This window comes from Schistocerca americana, chromosome 4, assembly GCF_021461395.2.
Source record: "Schistocerca americana isolate TAMUIC-IGC-003095 chromosome 4, iqSchAmer2.1, whole genome shotgun sequence".
NCBI lineage: Eukaryota > Metazoa > Arthropoda > Insecta > Orthoptera > Acrididae > Schistocerca > Schistocerca americana.
This window is the reverse complement of record NC_060122.1, coordinates 504,280,439-504,293,245: the sequence shown is the minus strand read 5'-3', so window position 1 is coordinate 504,293,245 and position 12,807 is coordinate 504,280,439. Positions and strand designations below refer to the sequence as shown.

The following is a 12,807-nucleotide window of genomic DNA, read 5'->3' as shown; positions in this document are numbered from 1 at the left end:
AGAACAATAGAAAAGCTGGTGAAATTCTAGTCTAGTGTAATACGTGTAGTAAGAATAAGTTATATGTAAATTAGAGAGTTTCGCAATGACAGATCCCATCTATTTTGGGATGGTGCCCCATCGTGTAGGGAAGTTCACTTTGAGAGATAACTTGGTATGGGCATATGTGTTGATAAGTGGTGTGTTGGTCACAGCTTAAGTAACAGAAATTGCTTGGGCAACAGTTTCGTGGACTTGTCAAATTTTGTGCAGGACTCCAGCATCTACAAAAGTTTTGAGAGTGAATTTGATAAACTTTAACTCTAAACAAGATTGTGTTTCAACCTGTGAATTTTTTGACAGTTAAAATAAGTAACATCTAAACTAATAAAGTTACATAATAGTCAACAACACCAAATACCTGAGCTGCTATGTGTTTGGGTTACTGAATGTTTCTACAAAGCTTAGTGAACTTTAACTCTGAATAGTAATGTGTTGTGCCAGACTCTGTTCTTTTGTAATCCGAGTAGTGATCATCTGTTGTTTATCTCTCAATATTAAACGCAGATTTAATGAACATTTATTACTAAAGGCTTTGTGGAGGCAAGTGTGTCACAGATGATTAAATGTGTGTTGGTCATTCAATATATGTAAAATATGTTTCATTTCAAAAATGCATTCCGTAAACTGAAATTATTAAGTATTGTGTGAAAAACTGGTATTTTACAAGTGGAGCGTCATCCAGGTATCTTGTACAGTAACATGTATTTTCAGTGGGCGCTTTTTGTGTGGACTGTTCAATATTATGTTTTCTGTTGGCCAGCCAAAGGTGGTTCACAATGCATTATAAAATAAATGCTAATGTAGAACAGCAATATTGTGTACGTCATTGTTTAATATATATCATAACTTAATGGATAACAAAGCTATAGGTGAATTTCTATAACAAGGTGATACTATCTAGTAATAAATAAGTAGATCTCCTGCAATTTCTAAGCTCAGACAAGCGTTTTGATTTGGTGTAGCTTCGAAAAGACCACGGGTAAATTTAATTGATAATATACTCAAGACATTTCTCTTTTGATCTCTCACATCTGAGATAACTCTGATGCACATGTTTTCATGGTATAATAAGATGGGTTGCAGAATCAAAGCTAGTACCTCAGAGTCAATAGACAGCAAATGACAAGACTCTGAAAGCAGTCCAGTCATTGATAATTATGTGAACTAAGCACCACTGACACTGAAGTAATATTATGAAAACTAATCTTCCACATAAACGCACATCGGCAGGCAGAATAACAACACTAACTCACACACACAAAATAATCAATTTTTTTGTAATAAAAGAAAATTCTTCCAGGAGTTTTACATAAACACAGTGATGTGAACAGATACAGCCCATATTAAAAGCTACTCAAAGCCTGATTACTGAAATCCACAATGATTTTGAAAGAAAAGTGATTACCTGTGCAACACTCAGACTTAAGCAAAACATTTGATTCAGTATCACATGAGCTAATGTTAAAAAATTAGAATATTATGGTATTGCAGACAAACCTCTTAATTTGATTAAATCATACCTAAATAACAGGCAACAGTTAGGAATTCTACAGGGCCCCGTTCTTGGACCCTTCCGCTTTATTGTCTATGTAAATAGCTTCTCTAACTATATAGCCTGCAAAAATGTCTTATATGCTAATCATATGACCGTGATCTCCACAGGTGACTCGTTCGACCTATACTTGAGTATTGCTCATCAGTGTGGGATCCGTACCAGATCGGTTTGACGGAGGAGATAGAAAAGATCCAAAGAAGAGCGGCGCGTTTCGTCACAGGGTTATTTGGTAACCGTGATAGCATTACGGAGATGTTTAATAAACTCAAGTGGCAGACTCTGGAAGAGAGGCGCTCTGCATCGCGGTGTAGATTGCTCGCCAGGTTTCGAGAGGGTGCGTTTCTGGATGAGGTATCGAATATATTGCTTCCCCCTCCTTATACCTCCAGAGGAGATCACGAATGTAAAATTAGAGAGATTAGAGCGCGCACAGAGGCTTTCAGACAGTCGTTCTTCCTGCGAACCATACGCGACTGGAACAGGAAAGGAAGGTAATGACAGTGGCACGTAAAGTGCCCTCCACCACACACCGTTGGGTGGCTTGCGGAGTATAAATGTAGATGTAGATGTATGCAAGAGATGGAAAACAAAAATAATAAACTTTTTGAAATGTGTAGGGTGTGGTGTATTGCTAACCAGTTATGTATAAACAACACAAAACTGAAGGAAATTTATTTTAATCTGAAGGTATGAAAAGAAGAGAATGACAGTGTCAAACTATTGGGACTAAAAATAGGCCAAAGGCTCTCATGGGATGACCATATAAGCCATCTGACAGGCAAACTTGCATGCGTGATACTCCTGTTGTATCAATTAAGATATTCTGTAAGTGAAAGTTTATTGATGCTTTGCTGCTATGCATTCTTTCAGTCACAGGTACAATATTTCTGTTAGGGGGTAATTCAACAGTCACAAGCAATTTGATGTACACAAGGGTCCAAGAGAAACCTGTAAGAAGCACTTCAGCCTATTAAACATAATGACCCTCCCACGTCTCTATATGTATAACTGCTTAACATACGTAAAACAAAATATACAACAATTTACATTTGCACAGCACTAGAAACAATTGCATGCTTGATATACTGTATTCTAGGCTGTTACTGACACACAACAGTCACAAACACGTAAGTCTAAAGTTATGCAAGAAACTGCCACAATCAGTCAAAACCCTCACCCTCTTTAAATTTAAGGAAGTATTAGACAGGGTTTAAAAATAAAGCATACTACTCAATTTAAGAATATCTTGCAAGTAATTTGGAAGGAATGTATAAACAATGAAATAATGTAACTATCATTAACTAAGTATGTAAAACTGTATAATTAATTCTTTAATGAAATAAAAACAAAATAGTTTAGTTATAATTAACTTAATGTGTACAACTGCATAATTAATTCTTGAATTTAAACTATACCACATAATGATTATTACTGAAATCTTCTGATTAGAAAGAAGTTTATGTATTTATGTGTTTATGTTAATGATGATGTGTGTAAAATGTAAAAATTACTAACTACTAAAAAGATGTATGCACAATGTATAATGTAAATATTAGTTTAGTAACAACTATACTTTTATGAACATGTAAAATGTATTTTGATGAAGCCAATTGTGTGGCAATCATTCTGAACAGCTAATAAATAAATAAAATATTTTTTGTTCACATAAACCAAGCTTACAAATATAACAAAGGTATATTTTTACTCATCACAAAGAGAAGGCAGTATTTTTCAATATGTCTGTCAGCCACTCAATGCCTCCTCCTTGTGGTGGGTAGCAACCTAGCCTTTTCATATTATTGTTATTCATTGTCAAATGTTCCATTGTTTGAAAGATACATTTCTGAATGCTATGGATATTGATAGAGAATTTCAGACAATAGAATATATGTATGGAAGCAAAATTTAGGACTCCAGTTTAAAAACTGGGAAACAAGTCAAATGTTTCCCACATAAAGTTCTAGCAGAATGTGGAAGTGGTTCTTGACACATTTAAGAATGTACAAGGCAATATAGACCCTACCACTTATCTTTGAAGATAGGCTGAAGAAAGGCAAACCTTTATTTACAGTTACATGTTTTAGATCTACCGGAGGCTTTTGACAATGTTGACTGGAATACACTCTTTGAAATTTTGAAAGTAGCAGCAATAAAATACAGTGAGCAAAACTTTATCTATAACCAGACTGTGATTACAAGGATCAAAGGATGTGAAAGGGAAGCAGTAGTTGAGAAGGGAATGTGACAGGATTATAGCCATCCTGATGTTATTCAATTTGTACATTAATAGTCACTATAGGAAACCAAGGAGAAATCTGGAAAGGCGGAAAGTTTGAGGTTTGCTGGTGACATTGTAATCCCATCAAAGACTGCAATGATCAGCTGAATGGAACAGCTAGTGCCTTGAAAAGCAGTTAAAAGATGAATCAACAAAAGTAAAACAAAGATAAATTAACGTAACTGAATTAAATTCGGTGCTGCTGAGAGAATTGTATTGGGAAATGAGACACTGAAAGTAGTAGACAAGTCGTGCTGTTTGTGCAGTAAAATAACGTGATGGTTGACCTAGAGGATACAAAATGCAGCGGGGCACAGTAAGAAAACTGTTTTCAAAAAAAGATATGTCTTTCAGTAATTTTGTCAATTGCTATGTGGTCTGTTATCATCTGAGCACTCAGCTGCCAGTCTGAGTTCAACACAGCATGTACACATTGATCTGTATTTATTTCTGCTTATGGATGGGTGTCCTGCACAGGGTTCACCTTTCACCCTCTCTTAAAATTTGAAGCTCTTGATAGGCTTTCACTTCCAAACACTTTCTGGAACATGGCCAATGGCTCCATAACCAATTTTCTGAGCTGATGGCGTAGCGCTGTTTGATCGTGTGTTGACTGATACACACATGAACACACAAAGTGGGGTTGATGGTAGGGGAAGTCAGTTTCTGAACATAGCTGGCATCATGAGCTTCCATGTGATCTTTGTAGTCATTTCAGTGTGCCGTGTCCGTACGCTTGGTCAAAAAAAAAAAAAAAAAAAAAAAAAAAAAAAAAAAAAAAAAAAAAAAACAGCAACGTTCTGTGGAACAGCGCTACACCATCAAATTCTGTGTGGGGCTGTGAAAAGAAATTGTTTAGGTCAGGAAAACTTGAAAAAAAAAATAAAAATAAGCACTTTTCAAGTTCACAAATCCCAGTATCAGAAGTAATGCTAGGTCCGAAGAGATTCTATGTGGTTTTCGGCAGATAGCTACAGTGACAAATTTTGCCAGGTTTGCTGGCGGGATTAAGGCAGAGTTATAGTATCGTCAACACCAACTGCAGATCTTCAGTACACAGCTGAGTGAAGGGTCTGAATTGGAGACACTCGCCATTCTGCAACCATTTAGGTTACAGATTTCTCAACTTACTGCTTGACGGGTCAGGTCAGGAGTGGCTACACGGGTAGTGGATGCTGTGTGGTCATACTGGGCTGTTCTTTTTTTTTTCGGTCAGCGCGTTGTGGAAAATTAGAGAAAGGCTTCAGTGTAAAAGGGTGCAGGATGAAGAGGGCAGAGACAGCAACAATCTGTATTGTAGTTGTAAGTTATTGTAGCTGTGTTGGTAAAGAACCAGTGCTCCAAGCGCTAATAGAATGGACTGAAGCTCAAATCATTATAGGTAATTAAACCTGTCTAAGGCCAGAGGTAAGTTCAGCCAATATTTTTACAAAGAATCTATCAGTGTTCAGATAGGATAGACTGAATACAGTTGGTGGGAGTGTGTTTGTTGCTTTTAGAAGTTGTTTATCGCGTAGCAAAACTAAAGCAAACAGTTCCTGCGAGTTAGCATGGGTAGGTTACACTTGACATCCGGAATAAATTAATAACTGATTCCTTTTACTGAGGCCCATTCCCAGTTCCCCTGCCCCCCCTCCCCCCTGCTGTTCCTAATCTATACAAACAATTTAGGAGACAATCTGAACATCTCTCTTGCCTAGCTTGCAGACGATGCTGACCAGAAGACTAAAGGCAACTGCAAAATGATTCAGACAAAATATCTGTATCACGCAGAAAGTGGTAAATCAGTCTGTGAGGCCGTGCAAATGAGTATGAAAAGAAACCTATTAAATTTCAGTTAGATGATAAATCATGCAAATTTAAAAGCTGTCATTTAACCTAAACGCCTAGGAATCACAATTATGAACAATTTAAACTGGACTGATCACATAGATAATATTGTGGGAAAAGCAATGTAAAGAACATGCAATAGGTCTGCTGATGAGGCTGCCTACACTATGTTTACCCACCTTCTGCTACAGTATTGCTCTGCTGTTTGGGATCCTTAGATAGGATTGATGGAGGGCATTAAAAAAGTCCAAAGAAGGGTGGCTTATTCTGTATTATCATAAAATAGGGGTGAGAGTGCCACAGATATGATAAGCGAGCCAGGATGGCACCATTAAAACAAAGGTAGTTTTTGTTGCAGCAAGATATTTTCATGAAATTTCAATCACCAACCTTCTTCTCTGAATGTGAAAATATTTTATTGTCATTGACCTACATAGGGAGAAATGATCAGCATAATGAAATAAGAGTTATCATAGCTCATACAGAAAGATTTAAGTGTTCATCTTTCACACATGCTGTTAGAGATTGGATCAGCTGAGATATAGTCTGAAGGTGATATGAAGAATCCTCTGCCATGCACTTAAGTGTCAACTGTACTGTAATCATATAGATGTAGACACAAACTACCTGTAAGATTTCATTTCTTAACTGTAATTAACAGATCTGTAATGTGCATAGGCAACAGTAAAATGTGACAATGTTGCAAGAATTTGACATTGGAACATATCGATGTTAGTGACACACATGGTCAGTGAAGGAAGTCTAACACGAAATGCCCATGTGGGACAAGTGGTATAAATGAAATTGGTTCACAGTTTTCATGCCAATTGGTGACATCTCTGCAATTTCAAGGTTGACTGTAGACCAGAGTGCCTGAGGAACTTCTGTGTGAGATATGAGCAGGATGGATTCTCTATATGAAGCATGACAAAGTGCAGTCAATGGATGCTACCTTAGTTCTTCTCTGGAGATGTAATAAGAAGAACAGATATTCTGGGCAAAACTATGATGAGTCATTATGCAAGCTATTGTTCATGACTGCCATAGTAAAATAACATTTAACACAATTACCATGTTCTCACTTCCCAAACAAATTGTAAACACTGAAATGACCCTTTTTTCGCCAACAGGAAATGTGTGTCTTATATGTCCTGTGACTGATAAGGGATTTGTTACTTGACAATGTTTGTCCTTCAATTAAAATGGGGACAAAAAACCCTCTATCAGAGTTTCAAATGGCAGGTACTGGATTATTCATGTACAGTTCAAACTTAGTGTAAGGGGAATTTCTTCTGTTTTGTGAGATGAAGTGGCAATGAAAGTGTCATTTTAATTTTAAGTATCTCTATGTTGACACTACAACAGCTTCTCATTTAATTGAAATTAATGGTACATTTACTAATACAAAATGATCTGCTCTTTAGCGGATATGCTCTAATGAAAATTAGTAATGCATTAAAACAGTAATCAGGGGCATGACTGATAACACACCTTTGGGAAACAGGGCTTCTCCAATTGAGTCATCTGAGCATACTTCATGAACCAACACAAGGATCAACTATTCACTAAGTGTTCTACACTGCTTCAAAGCTCCGCAAATGCAACACACTATATTCTGCTCAAGAGTGGATTTTTTTACTTCTAGAATAATTATTCATTTGTGACAAATGTCTGAGACTGGTAAAATTATTTTTACAATGTTTTACTGTCCGGCACAAGCACATAAAACTATTCTTAAAAGGAGGCATTATCTAATATACAAACCCTGTCAAGAAAAGCCAGTTATCTAGGTTGATATGCAGTTCAAACTCTTAATGTAACCTCAATAATTTAAAGTTTGACTACTGTCTTATACTGCAATGATATTACAGAAAATATCTTGATGTCTTCATGCTGACAATGGCAAAACACAGAGGAATTCTCTTAACTGATAAATATGTTCCCAATACAAACAAATCAAATAGTATTTTCACTAAACAATGGAAAATACAGGATGGAATAATTACAGTATTATGAAAAGGATAGATTGTTACTCACCATATAAAGAAAATGCCGAGTTGCAAAAAGGTACAACAAAATGACTGTTAAACAAGTAAGCTTTTGGGTAAAAAAGCCACACACACACACACACACACACACACACACACACACACACACACACACAAATGCAGCTCTCGCACTCATGGCAACACAAGCATACACAAGTTGTATTTGCACAAGTGTGACTGTGTGTTTAGTCTAATTCAAAAGAACGCTGTTTCGGCTGAAAGCTTACTTGTTTAGCAGTCTTTTTCTTGTGCCCTCATCTGTGACTCAGCACTTCCACTACAAGGCTTCCACAGAGGTGTGGTTTTTTTTTTTTTCTTCTAGATGACATCAAACGTTTTGTCCCAAGCGGTATAGACTGGTCTAAAGTTCAGAATCGTAGTTCATCCTCACTGCAAAGTTTAATGTGTGGCACACTGTTTTATTTTTGTTTCTCATAAATGGAACTGTCTGACATATTTCTTTAATCTCCATATTATTCTGTCTCAAAGAGGTATTTATCCTTTTGACATAGGATGGGAGAGGAGTTCTTTTAAGAAAACAATGGTTTTTTAACAAACCGTCCAATATAATATGTCAGTTTTATGAAATAATTAGTACCATTAGATTCTTTTATGATAAACTGTCACTGGCTGATAAATACCAGGAAAAAAACACATATTTTACTTGGTCACTCAGTATGTAAACTACAGTACCCCAAAATGAAGGGAAAAGTTCCAGTAAATCTCTGGATTGTGGGTTGAGTAATAAATGCAACAATATTTTTATGTTTTATGTTGCACTACAGACTGATAGAAAGATGACAATTTTCACTATTATTACTTCACAATAATGAAAATGACGTAGTAATCTCAAAACTACAACCTGATGGGACAGGTGAACAAGAAGAACTACTGCAGGTTGTGATCCTACTCAAGTAATAAAACCTAGAACACAGTGTTCTAGAAAACAGATCAATGCAAAGCTTGAAGACTTAGTTAGAGAAAATTATAGTAGGATATCGACTTGGCAACGATAATTAGAAAAACACCATTGTAGTAATGAACATTCAAGCTGAATTCAGGTTGGTGATACAACTGACAACACTGATCAAGGACACAGTGTTGATTACTGCTGCTAAAAATTTAACAATATTGACAAATGTACGCTGCAATTATTTGAGTGAGTAACATGGTTGCCTATGACAGTAACTGCTGTTTGAGAGTTTAGTTTCAAATTAATTATTTATCAAGTTGTTTCCTGCTGTTCAGTGATAATGATTCACACTAGTTCATTGGTTTGCTAGCTAACTGGATAAGCTTTTAACACAAATTCCTTCCTCAACTAGAATGTGTCTCTCTGGATCAGAGGGGACTTTAATCTCAAGTGTTTGATTTTGGTACATTTCAGTGCATTGCCAAGGGATGTGGACAGTGAAACAATATTATCTTTAAAAAAGAATAAAACCTAAGAAACTATAACCTATTACGACAAAGCAAACGAATAGTGTCTTGTTACCTCTGCATCAATGTAAGGAAACTCCGGGTGTACCTTCTTCCCAATAATAGGCCACCGTTTCCCTGTGAGGGATGCCAACTTTGCAACTGCGAAAGCTCGGTCACCATAGGAATTAGCAAGATGTTGAGCAACTTCACATTCAAGACCAAAGTCCTGCACAAGTCTAATGTACATGGTAGGCGTCCATCCATGAGCTCCCTCAATGAGCAGTCCATCAGTTTGAGACTTCTCGTGAACTGGCTTCAGATTGCATGCTGTATGAAAGTAAGATTAGACTTGTGTGTCATTAAAGATTATTTTACTGAATTTAAAACTGTAAGGTAAAATTTATATAGAATGCAGAACAGAAACAGTATTCTGTATGACAGCTGACATTACAATGAAACTCTAGGACAAAACAAGATTTTCACATATTCATCAAGAAAGCTAACCATAATGTTACAGCACAAGACTAACAAGCTGATAAGACTAGTTTCAAACTATGTTATGAAACTATAAAATATTTACAGCCCATATTTATTCCAAGAACTTTCATGTAAACTGAAAGTATCATCTCTGAAATAAACTCTTTTACCTGTAACTTTAATACAAGAATGGAATTCACATGGGAAAAATATATCTAAAAATAAAGATGATGTAACTTACCAAACGAAAGCGATGGTATGTTGATAGAGACACTAACAAACACAAACACACACACAAAATTCAAGCTTCCGCAACCCACAGTTGCTTCATCAGGAAAGAGGGAAAGACGAAAGGATGTGGGTTTTAAGGGAGAGGGTAAGGAGTCATTCCAATCCCGGGAGCGGAAAGACTTACCTTAGGGGGAAAAAGGGACAGGTATACACTCGCACACACACATATGCATCCGCACATATGCAGACAAAAGCAGATTGTATAAATTACAATAGCCCAAAATCAAAAATTTTCAACAAGAGGTACCTTTTTGTTTTCTGTTTCTCAGTTATGTTTCTGTTTCCAAATTACTGCTAGTAATGTATAGACAATATAATACCATTTACAATTATTTGACGATGAACTGTCAGTGGCATTCTAGTACACGAATTCTCAATTCATTGGTAGCTTTCCTTGTCAGCCCAAATGTATACAATAAGCACAACATGCACTTAGACTCAAAGGATATATGAAAAAATATCTTGTATATCAGCCAGCCCCAGACTATTTAAATTTAATTTCCCCCTGATCTGATGAAAAACATTGTTATCGAAAGGGTGGCAGAGGCAGCACCTCTGGTCCATGCACTGGGCAGTTAGTGACCTAATGGGCCATGTAACTACGGTTGATCCAAAGCACACATTCCTCCTCCGCCCCCCTCCCCCCCCACCTCGCACCCCATCAGTTTACCCTCTCACTGTGCTCTTACATTAATTGGAAACCTTGTGATTACAATGAACTCTTTACAGTATTTTCAAACTTACATTCTGGACTCTGCTCTGGTATTAGAACTTATAATTGCACATATTTATTTGTTGTAACTTGAGATTCTCCCGGTGTATAAAATATTGGAACAACTAATAGTAATGCAAGCTGGGTGACATCTTTGGCAACTGTCACTATTTCAACAAGTGCACACCCTGTTATCTATAAAGCACAAATGCAAAGAGAAAGTGTTGTGCAAGAAAATTTAAAACCTCAGTATGTGGAGCACATGCAGAAAGGCAACACACTTCGTAAACACTAAAAAAACAAAGATAACCTATGTTAGAAATTATCATCAATAGTGAATATTAATTACCAATGGGTGACAAAGATACATTAATGTTGTCCTCTGTTTCATCAGGGAGAGAGCACATTTCCAAACAGAATTTAAGCAAAAAGCTCCATCACTATTTATAAGGTCATTTCCTACTTTAAACACAACTGCTCCTTAACAGCCCTGTACCAACAGTTGGAAGTGAACACTACAATCTCTGCACTATTATTTTTCACAGTTTGAATGGTACCAAGGAAATGTTCTGAAATAGCAGATTTACTTGGCTGTTTTACATGTTTGTGACACGTATGTTCAGTACACTGGTCCTCCATGGTCCTGATGATTTGACCAATGTATGACATGCCACAACAACAAGGGATACTGTAGATGCATTACACAAACTAAGGTCATCCTTTACAGACCTTAAAAGGGCCCTAACTTTAGATGGTGGTGAAAAAACACACTTCATATCATGTTCCTGTATAATAAGCCCAATTCTGTTGGAAATCCTACCTGCATAAGGCAAAAAAGCTGTACACTTAGGCACCATCTCGTTATTTTCATCACTTACCTGGTCCACGGTTGGTTTATGGCACAATGCACATCTTATCTGTCTTTCTCTATAACCATTTAGGCAAAAGGTGAGTTCATGGTGGACTAAATCTGATGGAAAACTTCAAAATTATGATACAATGTATGCCTATGAACTACAGTATTAAGTGTTACTTTGTGCTGATCTGGATGGTGACTAACATTAAGCCCGAGGATAAAAATCAAGCATTTAAAATCCCTTCAGGTTTGCTGCCAGATCCTAAAATCAACTCTGATTCCGTATTTCGGCGATCCAACTGCTCACCCTCTTCAAGAGAATGCTGCTTCAGCTGGTGAGTCCCACTGAGAACTGACACCAGGCTGCCAATCGACATCCTATATAGGCCACCATACCACACACAGCGCATGCGCTGCCATTAGTAGAACACTGGCGGCAATGATAAATCGCACTCAGGGACGACTTTCAAAAACTTGGGCTGGCCGCACCGAGGAACATTCTGTTTTGATGTGGGATAATACAGGATTCCACGTCCTGCTAAGAGGAAACCCACTGTCTCTGTTAATTAAATTATCTGCCAACTTAATTTTAATTGCTTCTTTGTAGACACTGTTCCAAAAACCGGGAATGTTGGCAACTATCACAGTTTTGACAAATTTCATACGGTGTCCCTCATTTAAGCAGTGTTCTGCTACTGCTGATTTTTCCAGCAGTTGCAGCCTCGTATGAAGGCCATGTTCCACACACTTTTCAAGAACTGTGCGAGTAAAACGGATGTAAGCCTTCCCACATTGGCATGGAATTTTGTATACACCAGTTTTCCTAAGCCCCAAATCATCTTTCACAGAGCCTATTAGTGCCCTAATCTTAGGAAGTAGACAGAACACACTCTTAATGTTGAAAATTCCTTAAAATTCTTCCTATCTTGAACAATATGCACCCAGCATGACGGATAAAGGCCACCGATCGATGTTCCTCTTCATGCATCTCCAGTGATGTCCAAACTCCACAGCCCGACGAATCTGCTTTTCAGAGTAACCATTTTCCTTAAAAACAGCCTTCAAATGTGCAAGTTCTTATGTTAAGCTGTAGATTGTATGGTCTGCCTAAGTTGTATAAGGAAGGGGTTCCTCTACGCCCTATTGTGTGTAATATGGGTGCACCCACTTATAATCTGGCTAAGTATTTATCACCTGTTCTCAGTCCATATGTTGGCATATCCTCAATTTGGTGGATTTTATTCGACAATTGAAATCTTTGAGGCTGAGTCCTTCAGATCTATTAGTGAGTTTTGA

General features: G+C 37.1%; 1 protein-coding gene across 2 annotated transcripts in view; it reads right to left on the bottom strand.

The window, feature by feature from the left end:
- Nucleotides 1–12,807, bottom strand: part of LOC124612310 (glycerol-3-phosphate dehydrogenase, mitochondrial) — a 54,930-nt gene that overhangs the window by 28,155 nt on the left and 13,968 nt on the right. For both annotated transcript variants that reach the window (XM_047140433.1, XM_047140432.1), the window contains exon 9: nt 9,249–9,502. In XM_047140433.1, the coding sequence (XP_046996389.1) occupies nt 9,249–9,502 (254 nt within the window). The remainder of the gene's footprint in view (nt 1–9,248; nt 9,503–12,807) is intronic.